The sequence below is a fragment of the Puntigrus tetrazona genome, chromosome 14 (genome assembly GCF_018831695.1).
Source record: "Puntigrus tetrazona isolate hp1 chromosome 14, ASM1883169v1, whole genome shotgun sequence".
Lineage (NCBI taxonomy): Eukaryota > Metazoa > Chordata > Actinopteri > Cypriniformes > Cyprinidae > Puntigrus > Puntigrus tetrazona.
This window is the reverse complement of record NC_056712.1, coordinates 14,654,466-14,676,674: the sequence shown is the minus strand read 5'-3', so window position 1 is coordinate 14,676,674 and position 22,209 is coordinate 14,654,466. Positions and strand designations below refer to the sequence as shown.

The window sequence follows — 22,209 nt, the reverse complement described above, 5'->3', positions numbered from 1 at the left end:
CCAACAGAGGGCGCCCCTGATCCAACAAGCCAGCAGGCCATGTGACACGACGAGCTCGCTTGATCCTGTTTGCAGTTCAGTTTATTCATAGGACCGGTGGAAATCTCTTTAAGAAATAAATGTTTTTCTCTGGTACACGTTGGCCCCAGTTAATGGTAACCTTTGCATAATCCTTTAGCCAAGATAACAAAGTCTTCACCTATGATGCTCGATGCGTTTGGAGAGCACCTGACAAGAAATCAAGAGTCGATATTCCTTTATCGAAAATCTCTCCGTTTTGATTCCTAGCTCCACGTTGGTGCTTCTCCTCGGTTCATGCCACAAGTTTTCTATAGTGCTCGGGTAAGTAGATTATGAACTATTATTAAAATGTTGGATCACTGATCCGGCCCATTATAAGATTTCTAGCATTAACAGACAGTTATTTTTGCTGTTCTTAATTTATCAGTTATTTATTTTTGATCTGTTGGTGTTTAATTGAATCCATGATGCCATGCGTCTTAACAAGTCTGGCAGAAATATAGGCCCACGACATTAAAGATACAAAATGCTGACAATCGATTAAATCTCATCCAAGTTTTTGTTTGCATAGCACTATACGTACTGTGTATATTCATTATGTATATGATACGGACGGGCTGCAGGATAAGACGCCACGAGCCACGTTTCCCTTCGTGCACAACGTGTGAACAATTGAATATTATGTCAAAAAGTAAGTCGCGAAAGAAACTACGCGCGTGCAATGTCGTGATGAGTTGCGGTTAAAACTGTGCGTGCATGTTATGTTTTATTTAGTTGCGTTAAGAACGCCCTTGAAAAGTGTCCTGAAGCATCCCAGCACTGTCTTCTACATCTAAAACACCCGACTCAACTCATCACTCAGTGACAGCTCTTAGAGAAATAGCAGCCAAAACCTAGCTAATATCTATCTGTTGTGATCAAATCAGTAACTTTTATATAGCTGTATTTAGAATTTGGTGTTTGATAACTTAAATTTCTGCGTATTTCTGCTGAGGTGCACAGGTAGCCTAGCTAATTATAATGGGTTAATGTGAAGATTGGTTTATTGGTTCACTTAAAATAGAAGGTATTTTGAGAGCCTTAAATGTTAGTTGTATAGCTCTTCATTAGAATGTAATGTTCAATGTCTATAGTCTATGGTTAAATATTAGAGGAATTTTAAATAGGGAAATCAGTTAGTATTAGGCTACTTAGTATCAGTGATACCGGCCTGCATTCATAAAAAGATGGCGTTAAACAAAATAAATGTTGTTTGTACACTGATTTGAAGATTAAATGTGAAATTATTGTAATATAAAAGTATAGTTAAAAACTAATGTAAAGTGGAATTAATCACAATTTCAGAAAAGTAGATTTAGATTTGGATAGATTTAAAAAAATCTATGGATATATATATATATATATATATATATATATACACACAAACATACATATAATGCGTGTAAGAAAATGGTTTTCAAGTTATGAATATATACACACACGTGGAAATATTCTTTAGATATTTTCTTACACTTTAATTTGTCAATCTTCCTTTTTACTGTGAACTATATTTGTTTTTCCCCCCTTGTTGTGATAAGGGAATTTGCGTTTTTACTATATTTATACGCCAACTGAAAAATCATGGTTGGGTAATTGTTCTTGTGACTGGACATTTTACTTCTAGGAAGGGTAACAATAATTCACAAGAGTGCAATTCCAAAACCTGTTTGGATTCATTTGTATTTTTTATTTCATTTCATTGTAAAATCATGTAGCACTTATCAAACAGCAAAAAAAAAAAAAAAAAATGTCAATGCAGTGGACCATTTGAAAGTTCATCAGGTCATAAAATTGTGTAGTTCTGTTAAGCTAAGATTTCAGACACTGCTGGCAGAGAAATATACTTTCCAGTTACGACCCTCAACTAATGGAGGTACATAAATCTAGTAGTCAAAGTAGTATTGTTGGAGCAGAGGTTAGAAAGTTAAGACACCGCAGGGAATTGAACCCCGTCCTGAGAATCAGGAGTGCCTCCACCGGAGTCTTTTGCTTTTGTTTCTTATGAGGTTAAAAGCAAAACCTGAAGGAACAATCCTAAGACTGTTCCCTCAGGAAAAGAAAAACCTCAAGCCTGCTGCTCTACAATACTCTGGTCTTCTACGGCTCTTCTTTAGCCTGAAACTACAAAGACTGCAGGTCCCCACCCCAAATCACCAAATACTCTTCAAAACATTTAAAATGGCCATTGCCATTACTGAAGGAACGGTCAAATTTTCATATGCTTCAACTTGGAAGATCAAATCTCTGACCAGCGAGCTCTTGAATAAGGCTGCACTTGTATTCAGGTGTGACTTGTTCCCATTTAAAAGCTGAAACACAAAGAGAAGAGTTTAGAGCCCCCACCCCCTGCCCAACCCAAAAGTGTCATAACCAATGCAATACAAATGTCGTTTACCACCAACAGAGATCATCCAGGTCGCGAAATCCCGCAAACGCAAAATCCTGCCTTTGGTAAAATTCACCGTCCCTGTAACTGGATAGATGCTCGCAGAGTTTTCCCCGCCCCCCCCTCCAGATTCCCCAAACCATTCATTTTTCATAATCTTTAAAAAGGCAAAAGTGCACGTAAAACTTATCTCCAGCCAGTGACGCTTTACACCCAATTCTTCAGAGTAAAAGAATTAGCAAGTCTACAGCTGCAATGGGAAAAAAGAGCAAAAGTTTACAAGCCCACACCCCCCTCCCTCCCCATCCCAATACAGTTTAAACCAATTTACAAACCATTGCAAATACTAGTTACGCAACTGCTTCGACGCAAGCACATCCATCCACTCCCATGTTACGGCCCAGTCTCAATTTTAGAAGAATCACAACAGCATACCTGAAAAAAGAGAAAGTGTTGCCCCACCCCTCCCAAGCTACCAAACTCCAAATACTGACATTGGATTGGATTGAAATTTTAGTGCAAGTGTTATGTGCATGCATATTTATGAAAAGGTGAATGCTTGTTCTACCCATACACAAGATTAAAACCAACTACATGTACTTAACTCAGCAGATAGCAGCAGAGCGATGCTCAATTAGCAGCAAAATATGACGAAAGTGAGGTTGATCAGAGCGACTGGATGTTTCATCAGGCGGGTTAAGGCTCTCCCAGATGACAAGACAATTTTGCTCCCTAAGTGAAATTGACCTAAGAAAATGAAGAGTTGGAAGGGGGAAAAACAAAAAGAAAAAAAAAAAAAAAAAGGAAAGACGCGCAGACACAGAGAAGGACTTCGGCGAAGGGTTTCCGATGTTTGGACAAAGCTCTCAAGCGCACGGTAGGGGGATTCGATCGCCATTCATTCGAGTGAAGACATTCACCGGGGCAACTGCTCTCAGACAGCCTTGCATTCAGATGCAGTTGAGAAGGCAGGGGGACAGACGGGTAATCTGAAACAAAGAGCTTCTACACACAAACACTTCCACCACACCGACTGCAGTACTAACTGTATGACTCAACTAAAGGAGTTAAGAGATGTAAAAGAAACTTAATGCATGAAGCATAAAAAAAAAGTGCAGCTTCTGAAGCGTTGGCGATTGATGTTACTGAAGGTTTACAAAATGTTGCATGAGGATTCTACAAATCAAGTTTAAAGTGTCAGACACCTGGTAACTACAGACTCCACAGGACGACATCATGTAACTTTCACCACACAGCTGGCTGATGAAATTTCTGCAGAAGAGAGAGAAAAGTGCAAAGCCCTTCCCACCCCAAACACATCTTTTCCAGAATATTCGGTTGTACGGCCAATTCCAAATAAAGCCGCACAGTTGCGCAGCTTTTCCCAGCCACTCTTAATTTGGAGTCTGAAGCACATTTGTGCAACAGCTATTGCATTACATTTGCAAAGCAACTTTTCCTAACCCTGCACAGTTGCACAGAGCAGTGGCTGGGTAATTAATATTTTAAAAAGGTATAGTAGTTGAAAGTCTACTGTAGCACAACAAATTGTCCTGCCTGCCGACGCATTCGGTGGAACTGGGTGATTTCGGGTCTTAACTTCAGAGAGGTGGCATTCTTCACGAAGCTTTGTACAATTCTGCAAGACCAAAAGTGGCAAAAACAAAGACCCCTATGCCCACCCTTATACAGCGCAATATTCAAAAAAGTAAAATCTGGAAGAATAAGATAATAAAAGAACAGGCTTTTAGCCAAAGAGACTATGTAACTTCAGGTTAAGTTTATATAATTTTGCCTTTCTTCCTTCGACATGAGCAGTTGTTGGACTGGACTGATCTGCCTCTCCAACTTGAACAGAGTTGACATCAAGCCCTGGCATCCAAGCTCTACAAAAAGCGCCAAGCTTTACACTCACACCTGAAAAAGCATAGAGAAATACCCAAGAAAGCCCCACACATACCCCAAGAAACAAAATGCATACCAAAATATTTCAATCACAACAAGCTATGCATTTATTAACTGAAAATGGGAACAGTTACAGAATGTACACTTACATACAAATTACAAAGCTAATTTGTAATAAGTGCTCAACCACACATCTTACAATTGTAACAGACTATTAATGGAAAAAGGTTAGGAACAAATGGGCTTGCTTAGTGACCTTACGTGACCAAAAGAGGCTGAAGTTGATGCGAAAGCAAATCTTTACATACAATGTTAGGATGACATCTTCAGTTGAAAGCATTCAGGGACACTGCACACTGAAAAATGCAAAGGGGGAGGAAAAGAAAGCCTACACACATCCCCGCTCTTAAAAATACAAATATGTAACCAAACAATAAGCAACTAATACAATTACTGCTTAGACACTTAGCCATCAAATTGTATTCAAGTACAATACAATGACAGACGAAAGCAAATGAATGCCATTTACATGAATACCAAATTACTTGCCATTAGAAAACGTTAAAAGCATCTTGGCCTCTATTGAAGTAGCTTTGCTCCTTAAGTGGGGGAAGGGAGCGGATATTGGTTGGACCACCAGCTTTGTTCTTTGAGGGTTTGTTTCAATCTGTAAGAGTCAAAATTACAGCAATCCCCCAGATCCACAAACCCCATACACAATATCAATACATACAACCAATATCGATGCACCATTCAATAATGAGACAAAAGAGTGCCATAATGATGTGTTAAATAAATGGAAGCGTTTGATCCCATGCCGCGTTACCAAAGATGTAAACGCTGGTCTAGCTGCCATGGAAGGCTTGTAACAGGGCCACTCATCCACTGGCAGACACACTGGTGGTTCCTTCCCCCATACAGCGCTATGCAAGCCACTGCCACCATTAAATAAAGCCGCTTTCTCAAGCTGCAAAGTCTAGGAAAAGATTTGGGTTAACGGCCCACACCCCTCCCACCCTGTAGCCCATGACAATCCCCGACATTCAAAACTGGATATATGTATGGTTCACAATTCCAAACACGACTTGACAAATTCAATGAGGTACCTTCCTAATTCCCATCAAAGTAGAGGCTTTCCTTGTAGCTTTGTAAATCGTTACACAGCAGTCAACAATTTTGACTCTAAAAGGGTCCACACAACATCCTGGAATCCCTTTTGGTTCTATCGCCTCTAATGTGACCAGGGCCTGTGGGAAAGAGAACTCGAGAAACGCATTTGCCCCTCCCATACCCCCAAAACACTGTGCAAGAACATTACACCACTATTCAGAAACTGCATTTGCAAAATCTGTATGGTAAGTTTTAAAATAGCGCATTTACTCTTACAAAAAACGCACTGCGTTTCCCTTTATTTAGTTTTTTTTTTTAATAAAAAGAAGCTGTTGCTTCAATCTAATATTAAAATTCATGCATGAACTCGTCAAAATTTTACCGGCAGGCAATACGCAGCTGCCCTGGCATCGTATGTTGGACTGACGCGGCGGGGGGTGGCGGCAGTAGAGAGGTAGTTGTGTCGTGTAGGGACAGACGCAGACGAACTTCAACTCCGAAAAACCCTTCGCATGTGGATTGCTTCTCAGGACAGACCTAATGGATTTAAGCGGATACGGGGACGACTTTTCCACGGGCCTAGAGCCAAAACGCAGCGGAGGCGTGGTCGATTAAGGACGGTCATCTCCACAGCACACTAACGCCATTCACCAGACTTGGCCAACAACAGGATAGATGACACATCGGAATTTCAAACATTGTCACTCACCACGCCTGAAAAGGAAAGAACAGAACTTCGCGAGCAAAAGTGTTCTTGTATGCAGACTACTGACATGACTTTTAAATTACACAGGATACCTCTACCCATACAAACCAAACGCCCTCTTCATGACTTTGCTATGGCGAAGACCCCTGTTACTCTCTGCTTGTGAGCCATCTTTCTTTCTCTGCTGCTGTCGGGACATTCATCTTGGCTTGCTCTGATCTAGATCAGCTGAGCTCCCTCTGGTGGCGAAAGTTGTCCTGACGCTACCCTGCCTTTGTGGAACTGGCTCCCCCATCTGGAAACTGCTGCTCTTCACCCTGATCTGTGCCCTCTGATCCTCCCCTGGTTCCTCTCTGGTCCTGCCTGGATCACCATCTTGTCCTGATTCTCCCTGGTCCTGGCCTCTGCCGTAGATCTTTTCTTCCATCCGTTGTCATCTAAGCGCTAAGTCGTTACTGGATAAATTAAACTCAGTCCATTTCTCCTTCGCTCCGTACTTCAGTCTTCTGCTGATATTTTTGGATCTTGAAAAACAAGCTATGCTCCCATTTGACAGCCGTTACGCAACACATGACTCAGTCCATAAAAGCGATCACTTAGGTGGGTCGTTTAAGCACTGATAAGTGCGTCATCGTAGCAGATTAAAACACTCCTAGGCTTATTAATTCATGGTCGAAATATTGGTTTTGTTTGAAAAAAAAAAAAAAAAAAAGAACCAAACGCAAATAAGCTGCGACTACAATCGTCGTCCATATCTTCAACTATATATAGAAAAAAATAACTTGATGTTCAGTTTCTTTTAAGACAGGCTTTTTTTAAAAAAAAAAAAAAAAAAAAAAACTTCAAAACAAAAAAACTATTATCTTAACGGTAGGAACTCATGGTTCAATAACATCTTCCTAATAGAAGTGAACAAGACGGGTATCTCAGTTTTTCAAAGCTTAAGAAAATAAAAATTAAGTTTCATCTAGTCTGGTGTTTAGAGGTACGGAATAATACATTTCTTCCTAATAAGGACAACAAGACGGGCTTCTCCATTTTTAAAGGCTTCAAAAACAAAATAAAACACGTTCTGTTTGTCTGTTGTTTAAATTGCTACGGTTTAAAGACAAAAGAAACTGTTTGGAGAAATTCTACTGTACTTCAGTAATAGATTTCGCCCTCACTATCATGTGCGTGTCGTGGCGACCGCCATTTTGTTAACGTTGCTAACGTTGAGAATGAGAAAACAAATAACGCAAATAAGGATGAAGTCAAGTTACGTCATAATAACCTCGTTGAAGAAGGAATATATTTAATACTAGCTTAATAGAATAAGATAAAACTATCATAGCTGCGTTTTGTTTTAGCTATCGATCAGCTGGTTAAACATTAACGTTAGCTAGCTTGGTAAAAAACGATAACGTTACATACTCAAACTGCTCATTTTATAGTTTGTCTTTTCTATTACAAATGGTCTAACGTTAAACTCCGTTATTTCTTTGAAATTAGTTATTTCTTTATAATTAATGCACTTATAATAGCGTATATCAAATCTTCACGCTAATGGTTAATAGTAATAAACCTTAGTATAGTAAACTGCAACAAAGGAATAAGCGTAAAGACGAAAAAGGTTGAACACTGCCTCTAAATTATCGTCAAAAAGTTACGAAAAGATGATACGAAATCACATCACCAGATCAACGAAACCTCCCTGCCTTCCTTTGCGCCTCACCCCGTCGTGACGCGCTTTGTTGTGGCCACGGTATTTATAGACCACTGTGAGGCGGTCGGTTTGAGCTCCTTCCGCCGTGTGATGAAAAATAGTTCCTCTCAAAGGAATTAGATTTTTAAAACAAAAAAGATTTTTCAGAGCCGTATAGACCAGCCAATGTATGTTGCTAGGAACATTCGTGAATAATGCTATGTGTGAAACCGTGTATGTAAATCAAAAGTGAAATACTATTGTTTCGTGAATATATTGTGTATTAAACGTTGTGTAAATGCCTCATGTGAGACAGAAAGTCTAAACCAAAACCAAATTTAAAAGCAGATGACATTGGGATTTTTTAATCAAAAGGAATTCCCCAGCCATATACGTTTTCAGTTTCTATAAGCCCAGAAACCCGGGGTGAATCATCACAAAATGCACTTTTCAAACAACAACACTTACGTCAGAAGCGCAGTGCGGATGAATACAACATGGGTAAAGCAAACCCCCTCTTTCAATCCGGCTCAAACCGGTTTTAGTGCGCGGATCTTCTTTTCTTTTTACTGCAGTGCCCCAGTGCGCATGCGTATAACAGTTTTTGGCTTTAAAAAGATGATAGATCTAAAAGCCAGAATGTTCTAGTTTAATCCAGATCGAAAGTTATGCGAAAACGTTCAAGCTTTTGTTTTCGGAGGTCAAGACATATGGGTTACACTTTAGACGGTTAAATAAAGGGCCACCATGATACATGAAAGAGATTCTGTCAAATGTTTTTTTGCTGTCTGGCGATGAACTTATGCTCTGTGCGTAACGTGTGCTATACTTTTAGTCTTGTTTAAACCGCTTACGATAAAACGAATTCGCTGTGAGAATAGAGTAAGTACGTTAAAGGAAATCGTTTCTTTGTCAGACTAAAAGAGTGGGTGCGGGGCAAACGCGACCTCCAGCACGTATCCTCTCTGGTATTTGTGCTGACGTTCATATCGGGACAGCGCGAAGGGAAGGGGGATGGGCAACAAATCCATGTCAAAAAACACGAAATACCGGCAGATTGCCCGTTTGTGTCCAAACATTCCTCATGTAACGAGCCAGTAGAAACTTGTTTAGTGACCTAACGCTTTCAGCGCTCATTTGGTAAACACCAATTAATCAGATAAACGGTTTTGCCTTACGCTGCCCTAAATAGTCATTTTGGGATCGTTTTAGGGATCATCAAAGTTAAATCGCTGTATTTAATCAACCAGACTCGTGCAAATGATACAACTTGTTTTTCATTGTTGTTTTTCAAGACTAACGCAATGCAATTATTTATTATTCTTGGCAGCTGTCGTCATTTGTGCGACAGCTTAATACGACTTCGCAGATTCGTCACAATCGGACAAGTAATACTTTTCCACTTTCTGCTAATATAATATATTCTCGTTTTATTGTACTTCACGGCGTCATTTTGCGGCACAGCGTGGTGTGCTAAAATGTATTACGATATATTAAGATCTTAATGTAACGAATGTGGAAACGTGTGGAAAGAGCTGTATATTTTGTGACTGGGTTGGAAGTTAACCACTAGATGGCACAGATCTCACACTAAACAAATAAGGTCTATATGCTAATTAATAAATCCTATCAGCCAATAATAAACCTGAATAAAAACCTTCAACCAGTCAGATATTTTAATTAATTTCCTGTTTATTTATTTTTTTTTTATTTAGTCTTTATTAAGACTAACATAAATTTTGAACAAAAACACATTTGATGCATGTTCTGTAAGCTTTTACTGATTTGTCACCTTGTCAGCGATGACTGCATTTTTGAAGTCATAAAAATGAATGCACAATAATAAAGTAATTAGCAAAAGTTTGTGTCAATTAGAGAGAGGCATTATAAAGCATGCTATCTGTAAGGTGATAGGATGAGACATGAATGCCATATATAAAGGAACAATTTGTATAAGCTTTTGAATATAAATGTCTTCCAATAAATCCATTGTGATGTAACCGAGTAGTCTTGTGAATTTCATTCACACCATTTTGTGTAGGCTATGTAACCCAGATACCATGCAATGCAATGTCCTTTCACCAAATCCAATCGATTGTGTTCCAGCTGTGTTCCCCCCCATGAGTACATGTTTTTTTAGTGACTGCAATGTGGAGTCATTACATCAGAATCAGATGGATATTGGGTGACAGAAAGCCCTGGCAGCACTAAACCTTGTTTTACTCCTGCTGCTTTACCCTGGTGGAGAAACATCTGCTCGTGAAAGGATGCACTTTTGAATATATTTCTTTACAAGATCATCCATTCTTCAGATTCCTGGGATTTCAACAGCAAATTTTAAACAAACCAAGGATCACATGCCCAAATCAGAGCTGAACAAATAATTTTCAGGAATTCTAGGGGAGGCATCCACAGAGTAACACAGCTAAATACTGATAGTGTAGTGAGTTTAAGCAATGGAAAGATACTTCACACCTGTGCGGGGCTCCTCCGAGGATGAGGTGAAAATTTATAAACATTACCATCCCATACCTCAACAGCATCCTCACAACCATCATTACCACCACAACCAATATCGCCACCATGGATCACACAGGTATGTGTTTAAACTTTCTCTGGAGGATATGTAATTCAAAAAATAGATAACGTTGATACAGAGATTCAGTTTAAAATGTTTTTGACTTCTAAAGCTACTTTCTAATAGCTACTTTTAGGTAATAGAAATTGAATAGAAATGTAACCGTTTACATAATAAATATAAAATAAATATTTTTCAGGGGCAGCAGATGCAAATGCCTGTCTATCTGTCTATCCATCTATAGGATATGAATATAATTAGTGTATTTGTTTACAAAAAGATAACAGCCTTATATATTATTTCCTCCTTATTTTCTACTTTCTGCAATTATGATTGAAAATGTCATCAGTGTAGTCTGAAAATTGTACATTGTGGCCTGTAACAGAAAGAAAACACAGTGTGTGTGTGTGTGTGTTCCCAACAAAATTTATTGTATTTTGTATATTTAACTTTTTCTGAGATATTTAGTGAGAATATCAACACTGTGAATCTCCCTGCTGTTATCGTGTAAATGAGTCAATATATAACAAGAACAGATAACATTTAGACATTAGTTTTAATATTATTTATGTCATTTCCTTATGTAACCATTTTAAAATCAGTCACAGCTCTTCAAGCAGTCATGGGAAGCACACCGATAAACATACTCATCATCACCACGACAACCAGCATCACTTTTATCATCCCGCTAACCCTAAAATGTCTGGAGACCATCACAGCTTCTCTAAAAGGTCTTCCTCCAGTCTGTCCTCATCCTCTTCCACTTCCTCATCTGCAACTTGGACCTCAGAGCCCAGCCTGGATGATGAGACGTATTTCATGCACAAGCCCCAGCATTCCCTGTCCTGTTCCAACATCCCTGAGGTCCGAAGGAAAAGCCATGACAGAGAATCCGAGGACTTTGATTTTGATCAGAGAGATCAGAGGCACCGCCACAGCCTAGAAAACGCTGTCGACCTGCTGCCTGCTTCTCAGCATGGACAGCGGATGGCAAAACTCTCCCGGGGCCATAGCAAAAGCGAGGAGGGCCTCCAACAAAACAAGCACAAAGATGGTTACTCAGCAGGATCTCACTCCATAGATCATGGGCCACTTTACAAGACCGCAAGCTTGGGACAAAGCCTTGCCTTTGGTGGCAATAACGACAACACTCTAGGTGGCAGGGTGGTTCCCAAGAAGGCCGTTTCATCTATTCAGCTGCCCAGCAAAGGTATTCTGAAAAACAAGGATGAGGGACAAAAAGAAGGACATTTTAGAAAATCTAAGTCTATGGAGGTGCTGTCCACCAGGGTGCACGCCACGGGAGCATCCAAACAGATCTCTATGGAAGCTGCGAGGGATAACTTTGTGAAAGGGAAGCTGCAGTTCTCTGCATTTCTGGACGAGATCACCAGGCAGGTTATCAGTCCCCGTGCTCTTAGCTCATTTGGCGTAAATACACCAACGCCACCAAAATCTCCCAATGAAGAGCGCAAGGACCGCAGCGGCAAGCAGGAGAGCCTCGTGCCGCGACCCAAACAGCAGCCTGTCAAAGCTGAGAGGCCAGATTCAGGAAAAACTGATTCAAGCTCACTCTCTCGATCCCATAAGAGCAAATACCACAACCGGACACTGACCAGCTCTCCGCCACCGCCCCGCCGCCCTTCAAAAGCCGAAAGACAGGGGGCTGCTTCAGGTAAACAACACCACAGACAATACTCTCAGATGCTCACTGATGGTACCAGCACCAGCCCAGAAACGATCCACACCAACCTCTCTAAACACAAAGGGCGACATCAAAGCAGTCATGGCCCGTCCAGGAACTTCCATACTAAGCATGCGAAGGGATCACCGCCGCTTCCGCGAGCCGCAGGCCTGGAGTCAGAGTCCCAGTCGAGTAAATCATCCACCAGTGCTAGTTCAGAGAAAAGTGACAGACCCAAACACACGGGACACAAGAGGCAATCCAAACCACACAGGGTGAGTTCATCAAAAGACCGTAATGTTTGGAGCAAAATACGGCCAAAACGTCTTAGATGTTTCTAGAAAATATTATAATAAATAAATACATAAAATATGAAATGTGGCCTATTGTTTTGAATTCCAATAAATTATACGAGGGCCTACTGCAACCCTGTAACAAATTTATTGTAGTAGTTTTTTTTTTAAATTTGAGTGTGTGTGTGTGTGTCTGTGTTTCTACATTTAAAAATCAATATAAAAAAAAGCTAAACAGCAATGAGCGAAAGTACTTTTGTAATGATTGGATTTAAACAACTATTAAACATTTAGCAGTGAGTAAGATATTATGCTTTTATTCAAGGAGGATGCATTAAACTAAAAGCGACAGTGAACACTTTTTTACTAATATTCTAAATATTCTACTTAAAAAAAAATGCTGTTCTTTTCAATGTTTTTCATCTTGGGGGAAAATGTATTATGTTTTTTCTACAACAATATCAAGCAATACAAAAAATTTTTAGCTGTCATAATGAATATTTCCTGAGCACAAAATCAACATATCAGGATGATTTCTCAATAACATTTGAACAGTGTATATAATCCGTGAATTAAAGAATTATTCTTTATTATTATTCCCTTCACAAATACTTGGGCAAGTACACATGTTATTCAATAGCAAGCACAGAAATAAAGATCGAATTATTGATAGCCTTGGATTAACCTCTATGCTGGAAGCACGAGGGATACCCTTCATTGTGTCCATATCCGTTGATGAACACGAGTCATCGATCAATGGTCTTCTCTGGAACATATCGCTAAAAAAAAATCAATTTTCTATTTTCTGTCCTGTTCTGTCCTCTATTCACCCCCCTCTCTTCTCTCTTGCCCCTAGGATTCATCCGGTTCCGTCAACAGAGTTCAGTAAGTGGTTTCCCCCCTTTTGCTGATTGGTTATTTCAGACTATTGATTTTGCCCTTATTCCAGAGCTTTCCCCCCATTTTACTCTGCTCTGTTTCCTAAACTCTGCCATCCAGCCTGTGCCATATCGATCGCTTCTATTTTCATCTGTCTTTGTTCATCTGTCCAGTACACAATTAGAGCAGAGTCATGGTATTTTTCTTTACGAATGATTTATGATACTGAGTTTCTGCAGAAACACAGCAGTTCCCCCCCCCCCGACATGGACAGATAAACACACTGATCTGTAATATATTGCAGGATGCTGGAGGAGTACAACAAAGAGCTACATGAGAACCTGTTGCAGACGGTGGCATGCATTGAAAACATGGAGGCAGAACTGCAATGTACCAAGACCGAGTTAGTCAGCTTCAAAGAAAAATACAGAAGGTCAGCATCTAAACTCCATACATAATACTCAAAAAAGGATTTAATCATAAAATGAAAGCACTCATCTCTTATTCTCTGTTATGTATCCTTTGCAGGCTACAAGAAAGCTATTCTGTTTCTCAGCAGGCAAACAGTGCTTTGGAGCAGAAACTCAAAACTGCAGTAAGTTTAATACGAATCGTAGAAGGCATTTTTCACAAAATGACTCCAATTTTTTTTGGCTGTTTTAAATAGGTTCAAATTTAACCTGAATTGTTAAAAGTACACTGATCTGTAAATTAGTTAAACTGAACTATTGTTGGATAAAGGCCAAGACCTCCGAGGTGGGACCAAATCATCATTTTGGGCAACAGATGTGAGATGTGTCGTGAATAGCTTATTTAAGTTTTTTTCCAAAACATAAAGTGAACATCTGTAAAATATGATGGTACTCTTTTCATGGCTTACTGATTAAAGCACCTGCCTTCCTGTGCGCTGGGCTTTATAAAAATGCTAATTTACATCTGCTGAAATTTCAGTGGTGATATACTGTCACCTGTTTTATATGTAAACAGTATTTTTTTTAACCTTATTCTGACAGGTAGACAGCTTGGAGTCGGAGAGGAAGTTCCTCATGCAGAGAATTGCAGATCTGACGAAACAGCTGGATACTGCTCAGAAGACCATCAGCTCTCTGGAAAACATCAATGTAAGTGCGACACGCAGAGAGATACAGCAAACAGATGCCCCATGTCTAACTATTTAATTCCCCACTAAATGGCTTACAGCACATAAAGTACGCCTATATTATTATGCATATAATAACACTTGTACTATTCTAATTTACATATGATAATGTTTTATTGTAGTGCAGTAGATGTTTTACCTATACGGCTTGATTTTTGACATCAGAGCTCAAGATAGTCAGCATTGTCACGACATAATTTCTGCCGTGAAAAATGAGGGGGAAATATATAAATTTGTTCAAATAAATAAAATGCGACATTGCTCAAGCTATGGCAAGTTTATTTATGGTATAGTCAATTATTTCAACATAAAAATTTACCTGAACTAAAGGTCAAAGGTTAACATCTGCCTTTCTTCAGGTTCCCTCACTGATTAGAGAGTTGTTGAAAAATCACTTTGACTCTCATGAAGCCCTGGAACACTTATGTCCTCGAACATCTCCACGCCAAACCGATGGCGACCAATCAGAGAGGGTGCAGGAGCTCAGAAACAACCAACCATTTGGTGGAAAAGGAGATGTTTTTGAATGGCCACAGACTGGACACGCATACTCATCTGCCAGACAACAGCCCGCCACAGCCTTTCTGCCATGGAAACACGATCACGATCCATGGGCAGGGCCAGGGCAACTCGTGACTAAAGGAAGTGACTCACAACTTCCCTTTTCTTTTACTAATGATGTGCCAATCCACAAAACTTTGGCAGATACAAAGACCCCAAGTCAACAAGCGCACCAATTAGCCATGAACACAGAGATTCACTTAATTCCCCCAAACCCATATAATCTAGATGAGATGAGGCTCAGCAGACAGACAGCTGGAGAGGGAACTGTCACTTTGGGGAAGGAGCCCACTGATGTCAGCTATTTTACGGCTCAAAGGATGCTGAATGAGTTTTTGAACCAGATTCCTCCTCCAGATCATGATGCTGAAGGGAATCATGCAGCAGAACTAACAGGAGGGAAGCAGAAACATTTGATTTGACAATGTATAGCAATATACTATCTGTTTTTGTGCTATATCCATTAAAACATTTAGTTTTGTGGTTTCCTGCTTTAATTTGTAGTTCAATGCATATTTAAATGGTATCCTCTATATTAGTGTTTTTATACCTGTTTGCACTTTTTGCCCTGGATATTGTGAAATATTTAAAGATTGGTTATCGATTCGTTGGTTAGAAATGATATAATACAGCTAGATATTCATATTATTTTATAGCTAACCAAATTTACTGTCGGTGAGCCGTTCAGGAAAGTATGGTACCCTGTCTTTTATCTTTTGTTTAATGTTTGCCTGTATAAAATTAAAATTAAACTGGAGGGTGTATTTTATAGAAAGTGTTTATTGAATACTGTGAAATTTAGGAAAGTTTGAATTGTTGTTTTTGTGAAATCTAAATATATAACTGATAGAATATTAGTTATAATTTCTGCTAGAAAAGCTAAAAGTAAACCACAAAACCATGTATATTTATTAAAGAATATCCTTGTATTTGTATTAATAAAGTCTAATGTGCTAATTTGCTCTACATTTGGGAGTGGTTTATATCTGTTTTAGTCAATTTAAGGGCAACTTTATATCCATATAAAACCCAGTGCAACATCCAATTAGCAATCAATTACGTTAAATCAACATCAAATGCTGGTCATAGTTACAGTTAATATTTCCCATGACCCAAGGCTCTAACCTACCTTAGATTATGGAATATGAATTACATATTTTATATAATATCCTAAAATGTTGAAATGAAATGCTAGAATTTGGCAATTTAGCAATTTTTCTCTCTCTCAGTGTGTTTTTGCCCTAAACCGTGTCCTTATTTATGAGTCTTCATTTCTAAGGCTCACAGCAATGCATCACATTCTGTCATGCCTGTTTTCTTCTCCATTCTTTTCAGTTTCATGGTTTCTCAGTCCATTAAATGGCACACTTTACGTCAAACCCCTCCCTCCGGCACTCTTCTGGACTTGTTGACCAAGGGCAGGTTTGCTTAGAGGACACTGGCCTGGATTCTCATTGGTGGAACTGGTCTAATAGGATCAGACATGACAGGAGATTATGACACTCAAGACATAATACGCTATATCATATTTTTAAGACCTAATCAAAATGGCTGCCAAAGTGTAGGAGGCATATTGAAGGCTCAGGGTCTGAAAGAAAGGGCACTCAAACATTCTTAAAGGTAAAGAACAATTTTTTTCTTCTGTTAAAATCAGATGCTCTTGGGGACAACAAAAGTCATTTTAATTCAACAGTTTTTGTCTCGCATCCTTGTATCAGTTGCTGAAAGTATCAAGAGGTGATTTTCAAGTGATGCTAGATTGTTCCTTATTATTAGAAGCAACAGAACCTGATGGGAATTTACCTGAGAATGACTGATTGTTTGCTGAGCTGGATACTGATCCTGCTTGACCTCTATTAAATTCCTCTTCTGCAATCTAAACTTCTCTCTCTCCTCTGTTCTACACTTCTTCCTATGCAGCATGGTGTTGTTAAAAATAAAGTTCCCCTTCCAAAAGAGGGTGCGTCTGGCCCAGGGTCTATGGCTGCTTTCATGGGTGGCCATGTTCTCCGGAGCCATCACCTTTGCTATGGGAGTCTTCCTCAAAACTGAGCTACATCGCAGATCGGAGGTAAACCAACTTTTCTTATTAAAAAAAGAGAACCTGAAAATGAAGAATGTGATATGCGAATGCTTGCCTAGATACATGCTTGATTGCCAAAAGCATAAATAGAAACATAATGAACTTCAGTGCGCAGCCAATATATTCCATCTATAAAGAGGATAATCAGAAATGCACTGTGTAACGGTTTTAGAAACGCTCTGTGTTTTGTACAGTAAGCAAAGTTTTACTACGTGACATTTACATAATAGTTTGCAGATATTATTTGAGACAATTACTACTAAATGAATTACTAATATATTTACAGTACTACAACAATCACTCGTTTCATTTACCCTTTAGACTGTCAACACCAGTGTAACAGGCCTAAGCTTTGTCTTGTTGAGAGGAATAATCTCACATAATCTGAGGATTGGCACTCAGATAATGTCCTGTAATGTGCACCACTACCTGAGCCTGTATCTACAATGAAGTCAATAAACCTCAAAATGAAACCTGACAACGTGTAATAATTAGTATGGAAAAAAAAGAAAGAAGCTGTTAAAATGTAATAATGTAATGTAATGTTTACCATTACCTCAATACAAGTTGCCTTGGATAAAAGTTTGTCAACTACATTAATGAAATGTTAATAGAAGCCGAACCTTTTTTTCTTATACTGATTAATTCATGGTTAAGTTTTCAGTTGAAGTATCAGCCTTGTGTAAGTAAACATGGGTCTGGGCCTGATTAAATGTCTACACATAACAGTAATAAAAAACAGAGAGCAGATATTCAACACTTCTCTTCTCACTCTATACAGGTGATGCACAGTATGGACATCCACATTGTGCCAAATCTGCTGATGGCAGTGGGGTTAGCGTCTGTGGGCATCAACATCTGTGCTGGTAAAGCCTGCCAGGACTCACTGGATCCCTCGCGCTTCCCACGCTGGAAGACATTTCTTCCTCCGTTCTTCTGCTTCTCTGTCTTCATCACCTCTCTGCTGCTGGTGGCCATGATTCTGAGCTTTGCCCTGCAGCCCAGTCTGGAGGAGTCTCTGAAGATTGGGCTCAAGAATGGCATCCGTTTCTACAAGGTTGGTGAGAAAAAAAAAAAAAAGGGTGGGGCCTAAAAGCCCCATTTAATTTAGTAATTAGCACTGACACATACATATATACTTTATAGATACTGTACACACACACACACATACATATATATGTGTGTGTGTTATTTACATAATGCTCTCTGCATGGTCTCATTTTACATTTTTTTTTATATTTTAATGCATTTAAATGTTTAATTACTTAAATAGATGCAGCTGTGATTCACATTTAAAATTCAGATTTTTTTTATTAGCATTTTTTACACATGGAGGATATTTTGCACATTTCCTCTTATAGAATAAATTTCACATGGAAATTACAACAGATTTTTTTTATAATACTATTGGGCTTATGCAAGACATTTAAATGTTAGATATTTATTTATTTTAATAAATGTGTCATTTCAGAGTACTTTATTGAAATAAAGTAACCGTGCCATTGCAGAGGCCTATATATATTTACTGAAAAGTAATGAATTAATGAATGTGGCATTTTAGACGCAGTTAATTCATACAAATATTTCCAAAGGCAGTCTAAAATGCAACAAATAGAATAAATTGGTATTGGTATTGGTATTTGTTACTGGTATTGGTATTGAACTGAACTGCAGGAGTTCAAGTCATACATATTTCTCTCAATGAACTTTACTGATATTTCATATCTCTACAGGACACAGACACACCAGGCCGTTGTTTCCAGAAGGAGACTATCGACCGTTTGCAGATTGAGTTCCAGTGCTGTGGTAACACTAACTACAGAGACTGGTTTGAGGTGCAGTGGATCAGCAACCGCTACCTGGACTTCACATCCAAAGAAGTGAAAGAGTAAGTCCAAAAATCACAGATAAACACATGCTCCTGCATTCTCTCCTGAATGAAGGGTGAGGGTGGATCTGAGATAGCGCTGGTTAGGTAATACACTGCACGTTATTTAAATAAACAAAACATGTCAAAATGCTACGTTTTAGCTTCCAGGGTGAATCGGAATTCTGTTTTGTTCTGAAACAGAATGTCGTCACTAAATGAGTTTAAGCGTTGATCAGCAAGTCAACAATAAGAGATTTAGAATCAATAGGAAAACTGTACTTTTATCTGCATTATATATAATCTTAAGTTTCTGTCTGTTTCATTTTGCCCGATACAGTCGCGTGAGGAGTAACGTAGATGGCCGATATCTGCTGGATGGGGTCCCATTCAGCTGCTGTAACCCTGCCTCCCCCCGGCCCTGTATCCAGTACAGTCTCTTGGACAACTCTGCCCATTACAACTACGAGTACCAGAGTGAAGAGCTGAACCTGTACAATCGAGGCTGCCGCCAGGCCCTTGTCAAATACTACATGGGTTTAATGAACACCATCGGCCCCTGTGTACTTTTTGATTTCCTTCTCCAGGTATGAGCTGATTAATAACTTGAACGAATAGTAATTACAGTCCGCTGATCCTCATAGCCCAAACAGAAAAATAATTAGCTTTTCTGAGTTATGGTTTCTCTTAGGAATCTCCTATGGGCATTTAATTGAAGTTTGTGATTTATTAGTAAAATAAGATTTGTAGGAGACTTTTGCAGGTTTTTTTTTCTCCAAAATAAATTATTCATGTGAATCCTGAACACCCTAATTTAATAACATAATTTGCTAGGAAGGTGCTATATTATTACTACAGTGGTTGTCAGCAAAACACTACCTTTAAAAAGTTTTTTTGGTCTCTAAGATTTTTCTTTTTAATGAATACTTGCATTCAGGAACAGTTATAATATTGCATTGTATTTAATTTTATTTATATTCAAATAAATGCTGTTTGTTTGAATTTTATATTAATTCCAACAATCCTGAAAAAAGTATCATGTTTCCACAAAAATATTAAGCAACTACTTTCAGCATTACCAATAATAAGAAATGTTTCTTGAGCACAAAATCAGTATCTTACAACAATTTTATTACATGATCACATGAAAAGTAACAACAGCTTGCCATTATAGGAATAAATGACATTTTAAAGTATACTGAAATATTGAAAATAGTTATTTGTAGTTAATCATGATGACTACAGAACTTAATAAATGGGAACCCATAGCAAATTAACCTACGAACTAATGTCAGAGGATGATTATTAATGTTTTGAGAGGACACCCCAAATAACCACATGATTTTAAGTGTTAACCTTGAATGACACATTGTATAATCTAATGGCCTCAACACATCGAACTGTTCACACACTCATCACTGAATATTGACACGTTTCCGGAACGGCTGGCAGTATGCTGCGTCAGTATTCATTATTTAAGGACTAAAATAACTTTAACTCAAAACCAAATCATGCTCTAAGCTTTTTTTAACAGTCACAGATTTTGTAACACTAACCGCATGATTAATTGCTCCTCATAAACTAATTCAATAGACAACAAATCAGCGTCTGTTGTGAGAACCAGGAAAAGTAGGTTTGTTTTCCATCTACACAGTGTGATATTTAACATGGCATACTATCAGTTGTTACTTTATAAATTCAAGTGTAGGGCCCCATAAGTGGTTATAATACAGGGAAACAAAAATGGAAAAAAGTAAACTAAATACTCTTAAAAAAGAAAATGTGGTTACCATTTATGCTAGTATAAACTTCTATGGTTTGCTTTTTTTTTTGGAACAACACAAACTAGATTTTATGTTTCCCATACAAGGGAAGTTAGGGTTTGAATTCGTTTTTGGACCTAGATGTTCTTCAGAGTACCATCTTTAGTGTTGCACAGAAGAAATAAATTCTGACTGGTTTGCAATGACAATGAGGGTGTATAAACGACCGACTTTTCCTTTAAGGCTGAACTGTTACTTTAAATGTCTTAAAGGAGCTTGAACTCTGACTTCTGTATCTCTTCTGCCTTCAGATGACCATTCTGGTGAGTCTGCGCTATCTGCAGACTGCGATGGAGGGTGTGATTGGACAGGAAAATGTGGAGATCGAGACAGAGGGATACATCCTGGAGAAGGGGGTGAAGGAGACATTGCTGGAGACTAAAGAAAAGATGAAGAAGCTTCTCCAGTTTGCTCAGGTGGGCGACGCATCCGCTGTGACCCCAGAAACACAGCCAGAGGCAGAAAAGCCAGCCACAGCCTAAAAGACCAAGTGTAATTGTTTATAATGAATGTTAATGTGCACTCGAGTGCTAACTGCCCTTGATTTTCATCATCCAAAGGGATTACATAATCACAATTGCAACGTAACATTGTCACTTCATTGTATTGTTAAATGAAGTCAAAAATTTGAGGTAAAAACCAGGAACCTCTCAAAACACTGGAAACTGTTAATGCAAAACCTAACAATACCAAAATACCCCTTTGACAATTATATATAAAAGTGAAGATGTATAAAGAAGAGTAAAAGCAGAAAAATCCAAGGAAATGAAGGCAATGAAATAGTACATGTGGTCTGTAGATGTTTTGCTGCTTCCTGCTTTGCTTAAATAGACAAAAATAAAGAGGTGAAATTGCAAAAGACGCATGCGAAATAAAGATTTGAGTTTTTAACTGATCTATGAAGTCATGTGGTCATTGTGAACGTACATCAAGCGCTAATGTTTGTGTTGAAATGTGTTTTTCATTTGGACACTTCTTACCTCACGCAAGCCTGATCTTAACTTCATTTGTTAAATGGTGCAGTGCTGAATCTATTTCCTCTTCTTGCGTATGCAGTGAGAAAAAGACACGCAGAGAGAGTGAGAGAGAAATGAATAGGATTACTCTGACCGAATGCGGCAGGCCATATTGTTGGGTGTCCTGTTGTGACACCTGAAATCTCTTTATCCTTTTGATGATGGTTAATACTATGACTGCTGCCAAAGCACTCAAAACATTAGGCCAGAACAAGAAATACAACTGTGTCATGCCTAGTTATTTATTAAAAGCAGTTAGTTTTGCACTAGGGATCATTTCAATTTGTTTCAGTGGCTTGGTCATTCCAGGAAATCACACACACACAACACACACACACACACACACACACACACACACTTGAGAGTTTGTTTATGCTACATTTTGGGAACCACGTGTACCCACAAAGATAGTAAA

The 22,209-nt window shown here is 38.7% G+C and overlaps 3 protein-coding genes across 3 annotated transcripts; all 3 read left to right on the top strand.

Moving 5' to 3' along the window:
* The first annotated feature begins 159 nt into the window (after positions 1–159).
* LOC122357740 lies at positions 160–16,034 on the top strand. The gene is made up of 6 exons (XM_043257281.1): positions 160–342; positions 13,263–13,291; positions 13,590–13,718; positions 13,814–13,880; positions 14,299–14,406; positions 14,804–16,034. Exons 1-6 carry the CDS (start codon positions 316–318, stop codon positions 15,425–15,427), a joined length of 984 nt encoding a protein of 327 aa, XP_043113216.1. The 5' UTR covers positions 160–315; the 3' UTR covers positions 15,428–16,034.
* On the top strand, positions 9,924–13,286 carry LOC122357739 (lateral signaling target protein 2 homolog). Its single transcript, XM_043257280.1, has 2 exons — positions 9,924–10,447; positions 11,032–13,286. Exons 1-2 carry the CDS (start codon positions 10,308–10,310, stop codon positions 12,452–12,454), a joined length of 1,563 nt encoding a protein of 520 aa, XP_043113215.1. The 5' UTR covers positions 9,924–10,307; the 3' UTR covers positions 12,455–13,286.
* An 870-nt stretch (positions 16,035–16,904) lies between the features above and the next one.
* On the top strand, positions 16,905–21,673 carry rom1b (retinal outer segment membrane protein 1b). The gene is made up of 5 exons (XM_043257292.1): positions 16,905–17,076; positions 17,870–18,145; positions 18,822–18,976; positions 19,296–19,542; positions 21,030–21,673. The coding sequence occupies exons 1-5, from the start codon at positions 16,927–16,929 to the stop codon at positions 21,258–21,260; spliced, it is 1,059 nt and encodes a 352-aa protein (XP_043113227.1). The 5' UTR covers positions 16,905–16,926; the 3' UTR covers positions 21,261–21,673.
* Positions 21,674–22,209: the final 536 nt, after the last annotated feature.